Below are 10629 nucleotides of genomic sequence, written 5' to 3'. Positions count from 1 at the left end.
CAACATTTCCGTTGTTGTCAGGCACAGCAGCTCTTCAAATAGCTAACCTTAATGTTAAGTTGTCGTCTGGAGGTGTCGACGCCGAAGCCCAAGCAAACATATCCAAGAACTCCCCGGTCTGTGGGCATAACAGAGGAGGCGACGCCTGACACAGGCGTTCAATGTCAGGGTGTGAAAGTGCGGGACGGACGTACTGGAACCACAATCACCGCACTTATGCGATGTTGTAAACAATGCGACGCATTTGTATGGAAAATGAAAGTCAGCACATGCTCGTGAAATTCATGGGTATCTTGTTTATCAGCTACTTTATAATTTAATACGCACTTATTTTTGGCTAAAAGAAAATGTATTTGAGTTTGAGATTGGACCTAGTCACTATGGTGGGAAATTTCCCTATATAGGATGTCTATATAGGATAGTTGTGGGTAACATTTTCTCATACATTTTGACCACGATGAATTTTGCCCGATATAAATACCGAATTGATTAAACATACACACATACATACATACATACATACATACATACATACATACATACATACATACATACATACATACATACATACATACATACCTACATACCTACATACCTACATACATACATACACACATACACACATACATACAGACATACATACATACATACATACATACCTACGTACCTACATACCTACATACCTACATACCTACATACATACATACATACATACATACATACATCCATACATCCATACATCTATACATCCATACATCCATACCTACATACCTACATACCTACATACCTACATACCTACATACCTACAAACCTACAAACCTACTTACCCCTGACTTCATCACCAACACACTTGTCAGGCACTTACTAAAACTGCATCAAAAACTGCAGGGCCTACTTGAATTCTTGAGAATCGAGGAGGAGAGCACTTGGCAGAAATTCGTTTTATTTAAATTTGCAGCTTGGTCTGCGTTTGGTATAAGAAAACAAACATGCATGTATACATATATACCTAAATGCATGCATACATACACAGACACGCCCACATCACACACACACGCACATACATACATACACACACACAGCTGAACGGGAGGAGTTAACCCTAATTTTTGGCAGACCTTTTACAGTCAACGACTTTTTAGATATCCTATTAAGCAACATAGTTATATATATGGAGATTAATATTTAATATTTGACATGAGCATTGCCATTTAGCAATGTTTTTGTGCATCTGGCAACACTGAAAAAGGTTATTTAAAAAGTAAGCAGTTTGTTATTGGCCGTTACAAGCCGCATTGCCAACGTATTATTTTGGTGCTGCCAACTTAATGAGCTGACGTTGCCATATTGCGAAAAGTTTATCCTGAACTTTAGCAGGCGCTTCGAATAATGGTAATAGATATATTTAAAGAAAATTTAACTAGCGAAAATGGGATTTATTTATGGATTTCCAGAACTATCGAGGCTAGCCAAAAATATTGCTAAACCAGCTGCGCAACGGCGCCAGGCAAATGGGTTTGGTCAGCCAGAGCGTGTCCACGGACAGACGCAGCACCTCCATGTAATCAAAGGTGCAGCTGCTCTGCTCGAACGCCTTTGTGCCCGGTCGAGCCGGCGCCGTGGTTGTCGCCTTTGGCTCATCTTCATTGTCGCCGTCTTCGTCGAGGGCGGCGCGCGCAAAAGCCTGATCGGCATCGAAATAATAGAACTCCTTGCGCGTCGAATTGGTTTCCACGACGCGCGCCGGCTGCTGTGCGTCCAGACCGCGCGCATAAGCCCAGGAACCAGGCGCCTGCCTCGACTGCCGATACGGCGTGATGGGTAACAGGGGGGAGAGCGGATAGCTGGGCAGGCGTCCGGGATAGCCCTGCCAGAACGTAGTCTGCGGCTGGTAGCCCAGTTGGGATTGGAACCCGCCCAGCTGCGACTGGAGTCCGCCCAGTTGAGGCTGGAGCCCACCCAGCTGTGTTTGGAGTCCGCCCAGCTGAGGTTGGAGTCCGCCCAACTGAGACTGGAGTCCGCCCAGCTGCGACTGGAACCCGCCCAGCTGAGGCTGGAGTCCGCCCAAACCCGGCAAGCCCGTCGCACTTTGGCCATTCAGCGGCCTGTTGCCATCCAGCCTATAGTTGCTGGTGTCCTGATCGTGGAAGATCTCGAGCAGAAAACCGTTGGAGGCCGCGCCACCCGACTGACCCATGCGCAGACGCAACGCCTTGCGGCCCTGCGGCCAAAAGGATTTGTGCACATGACCCGAGCGACAGCCACAATAGCGCTGCCCATCCAGCTCAATGAAATCCCCGGAGCAGCCGCCGGCTGAGGCGGCAGCCGGATAATTCCCGGCCGCAGTGGATTGTCCGAAATCAAAGAACTTGAATTGAATGCGCAATCCGGCGACATTGGGTGAACTCTTCTCCAGATAGATGACGCAATCCCGCTGCTGATTGGGCAGCAGAGCGTTGAGCACGGTGCGCGGAAAACCCGGACTGGAGAGATAAAAATGCGCCTGACTAAAGCTGCTTACACAGCACAAATCCACCTGCCCCCCAAACTGAGGATCGTAATCCCGCAGATTGGCGGTGGGCTCGTGAAACGAGCTCGTTTGATACTGATCCGAGATGGCGGGCAACTGTTGCTGCTGTGGCTGCAACTGTTGCTGCTGTCCAAGCTGTTGCTGTTGGAGCAACTGTTGCTGTTGTGGTTGCAACTGTTGCTGCTGTCCAAATTGTTGTTGCTGGAGCAGCTGTTGGATCAACTGTTGCTGCTGTGGTAGCAATTGTTGCTGCTGTCCAAATTGTTGCTGCTGTCCAAATTGTTGCTGCAGTTGGAGCAATTGTTGCTGCTGCGGTAGCAACTGTTGCTGCTGACCAAATTGTTGTTGCTGTTGCAATTGCTGCTGCAGCTGCTGCAATTGTTGCTGTTGTTGCTGCTGCAGCTGAAGCTGTTGCTGTTGCTGTGGCTCGTTTGTGGGGCAAGGTGCGGGCAAATAGAAGCCGCCCGGAGCAAAAGCCGGATAGTCCGGATAGCCGCCTGGCCAGCCGGGCAGCACAGACTGCGCCGAGCTTGCGTTGTGTCCCGCCCCCTGCAGCTGATGATGATGGTGTTGCTTGTGCGGCAATTGGGCATTCACCTGTACCGTATCATCCGCATCATCCGGCTCATCCGCATCATCCGGCTCATTTGTCGCGGGCAAGCCGCGTGCCGTTAAATCCTCGCGTTCGCAGGCCAAACGCGTCACAAGCAGCCGGAAGCCGCCGCCCGTTGTCCACGGGGAATTGTCGCTGAGGAAGCGCAGCCGTAATATGCCATCCGGCGTTTGGTACTTCTTGATGCCCAGCACCTGGCCGCAGAGCACGTCCAGGTCGCGATCATCATGCTGCAGGCCCACGGCCAAATAGTCGCGACTGCAATTCGCGGACAGCTCCAGCTGAAAGTCCAGAAACTGCACATGAAACTTGGTGGGGCAGCGATATGGCGAACGTATAACATAATCCACGCAGCTGTTGAACGGATAGGTGTCCGGATAGTTGGGCGACTCGATGAGGCTCTGGCGCTGGCGATAGACGCCCTGCAGCGTGCACTGCGGCAGCTCGTCGTGCACAGAACCGTGCGAGCTGGACAGTATTAGGATTAGGGGTATTAGCAATAATGAGAACAGCCAGCTGGCAAATCCGGGCAAATCCTTTGGCCACATTTCCACACCCAGCGCGTGTGCTTTCCGGCTGTGTTACCTATAGAAACGCGCGACAAAACGCAACTAAAACATCGCGGGTCACTCGCCGCGCTCTTTGGCCACAAATTAGGTGCGACTTGCACTCGGTCTCGGTCTCGGTCTCGGTCTCATCTGCGGCTCATCCCCCCCCTCGCACACTCGACGAAAACAATTTGCACTCTTGTTTATGGCCACAACAAACGCGTTTGCTTGTTTTGCCGCTTACAGCAAAAGTTGTTTTTATTTTTTTTTTTCTCGAGTTTTGGTATACAAATTCTCCAGCTTTGGCCTGTTCCATTCATAACTGCCCAATTGGCGGCAAGCTGAGCAAACATTTTGTAAATGAATTTTGCCTAAATACTTCCTACTTTAACGCACTTCAACGCAAATACTTGACAATGTGGTGCAAAAAGGTTTCATTAGAAAAAATTAAACTCTATTCGCATTACAAAAGCTGCCTTTAGTTTTCGACAAAAATCTTTGGCAAATATCTGACTCATGATTTATACTTATATTGAGCAGAGTTATGAATAGTTACTGATAGAGCCCAGACCCCGAAAAACTCGCAAACTATAAAAGCTATAAGCTTGAAATTTGAAATAAATAAGCTCCTATATGCTACCAAAATGCAGCCCATTATTTACATTCGATAACTCATTCCAATTTTCGAATATCGATAAATATCGATTCTGGGACATGGTTTTTTAGGCATATCTCGAGAATTAGCAGAGCTAGATGCATCAAACTTGGAATGTAGATTCAGGTTTGGTTTAACCAGAATATAAATATATCATACATAATGTATATTCCTCCAAATGAAACTTTAGGCCTTAGCATGTACACAAGTTCTGGAAATATTGTAAAAATCTGACTACAAGCGCCAATACATGAAGAAGTATCTCCTAGTCGGGCACTCCCGACTGGAACCCTTTCTACATGCGTGTACGACTATTGAATGCGTGGGATCGCGCTTGAGATGCATTTTCACAAATTAATGGAGAAGTTCAGGGGCAACAATTTTTATTTTTTAGAAATTCCATTTCACTTTTCTCATAAATCTAACGTGCTCGTAAAATGGCCCATGGCTAAAGTGCCATTAAAAACGCAGTCATAAAACCAATAACAAATACAAATTAAAAACAAAAAAAAAAAAAAAACAAGAAAGTGAAGAAAAATCAACAATAAATGGCAAACTCGACTCCAATAACCGTGTCTATATACAATGGCACCAAACTTGCATAATTCCACAAAATATTTCTCGTGGGAGCGAATGCAGCACCAGTGCCACGCCCCTGCCGAAAAGTCGAAAAAGTCAATAATTTGGTTATGCAAACAAAACAGAGAATTACGTATTCAAGCTGTTAACAATACTATCTTGCGCTTGGAAAGCATATCTAGAGCATAAGCTATGCAAAGAATATATTTTGTAGAGGAGATTTAAATAGTCATCAATTTATAAAAGTTAATTAATGTCCTATTTGATTTATAAATAAAAATTTCAGAAGTATTTATAGTAGATGGATAAAATTTCTATATCGTATAATTTACCAGAAAACTGAAGATCGTAAACGATATTCATGCGGTTTAAAGAAATGGAAGTAGCTAACAATACGATTAATTTACGAGCTTGTTGCCTACAAATGGGCGTGACTGCATCAAAAATAGATATATATTCTCTATGGACTGCAGGAGTTCAGATTTAAATAAATCTAAATTTATAAATATTAAAAGTAAGCGGTATTTGTCGATCGTGCATAATAAGATAAATCAGTGTGCGACTTACATTTTCTCTATCGTATAATTTCCCATAAAACTGAAGATCGTAAACGATATGCAAACGTTTTGAAGCAATGAAAGAAGCTAACAATAAGAGAAATATATAATTTAGTTGAATATATATTATTATTTAAGTTTTACCATTTACCTTGTGAGATCCTTGCATAAATAAAGATGGACTGGATCAAGAATATAGATATATATTCCTTATGGGCTGGAAGAGTCCAAGGCTAAAAAACGTATTTAAAAAAAAAGTATGTTAGTTAATTAACTAGGATATCTGCTCGTAACTAGAGTCCATAATTGAGCTTTAGCTACTCGTCTTATGCGAAATGTTTTTTGACAATTGAAATTTGTAGTCAGGGGAACAGGCAGCAGGCTGGCTGTCAGGCTAGGAATTCGGTGTATAAATTACAAAATTGAGGCAGAGCACAAAGTTTCGGACTAAGATTTTACGCCAAATTTCGGCTTTTTAACAATTTGATATCAAAATTCGTTGTGCAAGTTGAAGGCAAGCGAGAAGCTTTGCTCGAAGGCCAAAAGATGACAATGCGACTGAATTTGGGCACAATACTGAAGAGTCAAGTGAAGAGCTCTTTAAGCGAGTCCGACAATCTGGATCCGCCGCTGGCCGTCGCCAAAGCAAATGCCAAGCTGCGCCTGGGCTATGATAATTCGGTGCGCTACTTTCCGGACAAGTCGGACGTGAAGAATCGCGTCAACTCCATGATGGCCAACATACACAAGCATATGAAAAGTGAGTAAAGGCTGGACTTGACAAGAGATTCGAGTACATACCAAATGGGGCAAATGTGTTTCACAGCCACGTCGCCGCCGCGCAAGGCCGTGCCGGCCATTCCCGCTCCCATAGCGCAGATCTCTTCGCCGCCGAGTCTGACCAGCAAATCGGCCAGCTCGAAGAAGATACGCCGTATACGGGGCGGCGGTGTCGGTGGTCTGACCAGCAACACATCGCCAGTGTTGCCCATTTCACAGATCAAGGCCAGAATGAACCGGCAGTCGCAGCAGGTGATGAGGCGCGGCTACTCGGAGATTGGTCCAAAGAGTTTTAGCAATCAGCGACGTATTCGAGAGGTGCTGCTGCAGAAAACTGTGCTAGAGAACATGTTGTTACAGCACAAGAGATTGCAGCGCGACAGGCAAACGATTGCCTCGGACATACAGCGGATGCGTCAGGATCTGGACAGGATCAAAAATAAGCTGGACACATCGCTGCAAACATTGAACTCGACGCGCACCCTCTACACAGGCGTTAGCAAGGGCAAAAAGGGTGCGGCCATTGTTGCGCTGCCGACGAATGTCGTCAACGATGCACCCGGATCGACTCGGTCGGGGGGCGCCAAGGCCCGATCCGCTGCCTCCAAACTGGGTAATGTAACCGCTAAACGGCAGCATTCGGCCGCAGCGAAGCGTCGCAATCGTCTTTGAGTTGGCCAAAAATCAATTTGATAGTTGCACAGGCGGCAAATTAGGTTAATAGTAATTTATTTTGAGCACAAAAGTCAAGAATAACAGTATGAAATATAGCGCGGCAAAATATTATTTGCAACAAACACAAACACTGTGTCGAATTGTGGTAGCCCTGGTTATCGAATTGCGCGCGCCAATATACAGCACCTGGCTATCGATACTTTCGTCTTGTACTTATCGATAGCTGGTTTCTCATCACTAAATCATGGCGTCTGTCTCGCCTTCAGTAGCCAATAATTTTGTTTTTTCATTTATTTGCGTACATTCTCGTTTTGTTTTGCCCAACTGTTGGCGTAATTTGCACAAGAAAAAACCGCCTGCATAAAAAATGGGCTCATCGAAAAAGCACAAAAAGAACAAATCGGAGCGACGCGAAAAGTATGAAGGTAAAAAGACCGAAAATACAGAAGCGTGCATTTTTTTTCAACGAGCAGCGCGCGCGTTTCTAAACCAAATTTCTTTCACAGAATATAGTCAGCACCAGGATCCTGCGCAATTGCAGCGTGGCCTTAAGCTAATACTAAAGGTCGGCTCCAATGCAACACCCGAATACAGCGCCAATTCGCCGCTGACGGCCCTGGATGGACACGGACCGCCCACCGCCGCGGAGGCAATGATGGCCGCTGCGCCGGACAGTCCCACGGTGCCCGAGGAGCTGCAGTGTGCCGGCGGTGGCAGCGAACTGGGCCATCGGGAGCGCCACAAGAAGTCCAAGAAGAAGAAGAAAAAGAAAGATCGCGAAAAGAAACACAAGCATCACAAGGAGAAACGGCATCGCAGCCGTGACCGGCAGCGTGAACTGTGCTCCGAGGAGCGACACCTGGATGAAACAGCCAGTGCAGCAGATGATGCCGCTTGCAGCGGCTTCTCATCAGCACAGCAGCGCAGTCCGCGCAGCCAGGCGCCCGCCTCGGCGTCAGTGGATGCCGATTGTAGCCAGGATGGATTTAGCTTTATGGACGACGATGCGGAGCAGTCACAACCACTGCCAGAAAATATCCTATACTACGCGGGCATTACCACCGACAATTCACCCTCCAATTGTCCGGTCACGAAGCCCATAGCTCCGCGCAAACTGGACGATATGCTGCTCGGCTCGCCCACATCCTCGTCGCAGGGCCTGACGACAGCCGGCGGCAGTCCAACAAAGCCGCTGCCCGACGTGAGTGTGCCCCAATAGTTTAAGCCTTGTTCTGGGAAATATCAGTTAAATATTGAGAATTTGCTCTTGCAGCTATTGATACCCTCGCCATCTGGCTCGACGGCTGCCTCCACGCCTGGCGGCGCCAGCTCATTGAATGCATTAACGCCCAAAGCACTGGAAGCGCCCAAGACACCAAGCAGCAGCAGTGAATCGGGACGAGAGCCACGCAGCTGTGTGCTGAAGCTGAAGCAACAGAAATCGCCGCTGAATAAGCTGCTGGAGCATTTGCTCCGATTCCTGGAGAAACGGGATCCGCATCAGTTCTTTGCATGGCCCGTTACCGATGACATTGCGCCCGGCTACTCGTCGATCATCAGCAAGCCAATGGACTTTTCGACAATGCGCCAGAAGATCGATGATCACGAGTACGCGGCGCTCAGTGATTTCAGCGATGATTTCCGGCTGATGTGCGAGAATGCCATACGCTATAATCATGTGGACACCGTTTACCATAAGGCGGCCAAGCGATTGCTGCAGCTGGGCCTCAAGCAGCTGCAGCCGGAAAATCTAATGCGTACGCTGAAACCGCTGTCCGGCTATATACGCGAATTGACTGCCAAAGAGCTGGGCTTTGAGCTTACCTCCAATGAGCTGGCCGGCTATGATGCGCACGATTCGGCGGATGAGGGCGCATCGACGGGCGCCGAGGAGCCGCCCACGCCGGCTCAGCTGGAGGAGGAGGAGCGCAAACGTGCATTGCGCCTTGAGAATGCGCCCAAAACGCACTTTGAACCGTACGTGGATGATCTGACCAGCGAGGAGATACTCGCCCAGGTGCAGCAGGCCGCCCAGCAGGCCAAACAGCGCATCAGCGCCAAGCAGCGCGCCCACAAGATGGGCTTTCTGCGGCAGCGTAAGGACGGCACCACCACGCTCAATCTGCTGATGCGGGACGAGAACGAAGGTCCCGAAAAGGTTGTGACCATTGGCGATTTGGTCGGCAAACTGCCGGCGGGCAGCGCCCAGTTGCATGGCATCCATACGGATCAGCGCAATGCGGTAAAACCGGTCAAGCCGCTGGGCTATGGGCCATTTGCCAGCTTTGCTCCCACATTCGATTCGCGCTTCTCCACGCTCAGCGCCGAGGAGACGCAGCTGGTGCTGCGCACCTATGGCGATGCCTCCAGCGCCGAGTACGCCGAGAGCATATTGCAGTTCACAAAGGACTCCAGCTATGGCACCAACATAGCCAACGGACTGCTCGACATACTCACGAATGGCGAGCACAGCAAATCCCTGGACGAGCTCTATAACATGCAGCTGCACAACTATGAGCAGCGCGAGATCGAGAAGTGCTTCAATCGCAGGCAGGAACAGCTGGAACAGCAGCCGGAGACAAGCGCCCAAATCGAGCAGGAATACGAGAAGTACAAGAATACACGGCTGGACTTTAAGCGTTTGCGCACGCTCAAGGATTTGGGCATCGATGTGGACTTCCTCGACGGCATGGAGACCGACATGAAGAACTTTGAGCTGTCGCGACGCATGCACGAGCATCTAAACAACAATCTGACGCTCATCGAGAAGCTGCGCGTGTTGCAGCAGGAGCGTCTGTCGCAGCCGCTGCCGGCGCACTTGGCCCTGGTGCCGCCGGCCGGGCAGGAGGAAACGCAAACGGCACAGCAACTAACCCAGCAGCTCAGCGATTTGGCCAAAAAGCTTCCGCCCTCGGCCATTGCCGATCAATATGCACTGCGCAAGGCCATGGGCATGTCCTTCGGTAGGTGCTCGACTAACCAAATTTTACGATTTCCTGCTAATGCTTTGTTCACCTTCTTGCAGCTGGTTTGCCACCGCCTCCGACAGCCCCTGCACGCGTTCCGCTGCCCGAGCTGCTGCAGCAGCCGGTGGCGTTGCCTCAGCTCCAGCCCGTTGCGGTCGGCCATGTGCCCATGGACATTGATGAGCCGGACGTGCACGCCGGCGGCGATCTGGAGAACGAGCTGCGTGAATTTCTCGAAAGCGGCTCCGGCATGCACACCTCCAATCCGGCGGACGATAACAATATTGTCGCCCAGCTGTTGCTCAACTAGAATTCGCGAGATCCTTCTTGGCGGCAACGATAATTGCCCGCGCGCGCAATGTTAATAATCTTAGTTAACAAACTACGCTAAATTATTTTCATATATATTCGAATCGCATTGCATTTTCAATAAAAAAAAAAAAATAGGAGAAACCTAATCTAAGTGAGAAAAAAACGGACTTTTCATTTTTAACATGAACTAATTGCTAAAAATTCACCTCGATGTGAACTAGTTCGATAAGCAATAATCGATAGTCGGTATTTAAACCGTTAGGATTTTCAAAATTTAAAATACCTCAAAGATATCGGAAAGCTTTTAATGCATTTAAAATTTCAATTTTAATTGAGTTTGCACTAACTCAAAATAAAAAGACCGACAGAATATTATTGCATACAGAGAAAAGATCAAACTTCAAGTAACATTTA

At 48.2% G+C, this 10629-nt stretch overlaps 3 protein-coding genes across 3 annotated transcripts; 2 read left to right on the top strand and 1 right to left on the bottom strand.

Annotated features, from left to right (window-relative positions):
* Window positions 1-1421: 1421 nt before the first annotated feature.
* On the bottom strand, window positions 1422-3739 carry LOC6635628 (histone-lysine N-methyltransferase 2D). Its single transcript, XM_070209228.1, has one exon. The coding sequence runs from the start codon at window positions 3689-3691 to the stop codon at window positions 1466-1468; it is 2226 nt and encodes a 741-aa protein (XP_070065329.1). The 5' UTR covers window positions 3692-3739; the 3' UTR covers window positions 1422-1465.
* Window positions 3740-5877: 2138 nt separating this feature from the next.
* Window positions 5878-7065, top strand: LOC6635766 (uncharacterized). The gene is made up of 2 exons (XM_002059196.4): window positions 5878-6242; window positions 6309-7065. The coding sequence occupies exons 1-2, from the start codon at window positions 6029-6031 to the stop codon at window positions 6932-6934; spliced, it is 840 nt and encodes a 279-aa protein (XP_002059232.1). The 5' UTR covers window positions 5878-6028; the 3' UTR covers window positions 6935-7065.
* A 155-nt stretch (window positions 7066-7220) lies between these two features.
* Window positions 7221-10316, top strand: Brd7-9 (Bromodomain containing 7/9). The gene is made up of 4 exons (XM_002059195.4): window positions 7221-7362; window positions 7444-8138; window positions 8211-9900; window positions 9963-10316. The coding sequence occupies exons 1-4, from the start codon at window positions 7305-7307 to the stop codon at window positions 10211-10213; spliced, it is 2694 nt and encodes an 897-aa protein (XP_002059231.1). The 5' UTR covers window positions 7221-7304; the 3' UTR covers window positions 10214-10316.
* The last annotated feature ends 313 nt before the right edge of the window (window positions 10317-10629 follow it).

Source organism: Drosophila virilis, chromosome 4 (genome assembly GCF_030788295.1).
Source record: "Drosophila virilis strain 15010-1051.87 chromosome 4, Dvir_AGI_RSII-ME, whole genome shotgun sequence".
Lineage (NCBI taxonomy): Eukaryota > Metazoa > Arthropoda > Insecta > Diptera > Drosophilidae > Drosophila > Drosophila virilis.
This window is presented reverse-complemented; position numbering and strand designations above follow the sequence as displayed.

What these genes read in the sequence shown, in the direction of transcription:
- LOC6635628 (XM_070209228.1), bottom strand. Translation starts at nt 3,691, where the DNA reads ATGTGGCCAAAGGATTTGCCCGGATTTGCCAGCTGGCTGTTCTCATTA.
- LOC6635766 (XM_002059196.4), top strand. Translation starts at nt 6,029, where the DNA reads ATGACAATGCGACTGAATTTGGGCACAATACTGAAGAGTCAAGTGAAG. An exon ending in CATACACAAGCATATGAAAA is followed by an intron (nt 6,243 to 6,308) that starts GTGAGTAAAGGC and finishes TGTGTTTCACAG; the next exon opens with CCACGTCGCCGCCGCGCAAG.
- Brd7-9 (XM_002059195.4), top strand. Translation starts at nt 7,305, where the DNA reads ATGGGCTCATCGAAAAAGCACAAAAAGAACAAATCGGAGCGACGCGAA. An exon ending in GCGACGCGAAAAGTATGAAG is followed by an intron (nt 7,363 to 7,443) that starts GTAAAAAGACCG and finishes TTTCTTTCACAG; the next exon opens with AATATAGTCAGCACCAGGAT. An exon ending in GGCCATGGGCATGTCCTTCG is followed by an intron (nt 9,901 to 9,962) that starts GTAGGTGCTCGA and finishes ACCTTCTTGCAG; the next exon opens with CTGGTTTGCCACCGCCTCCG.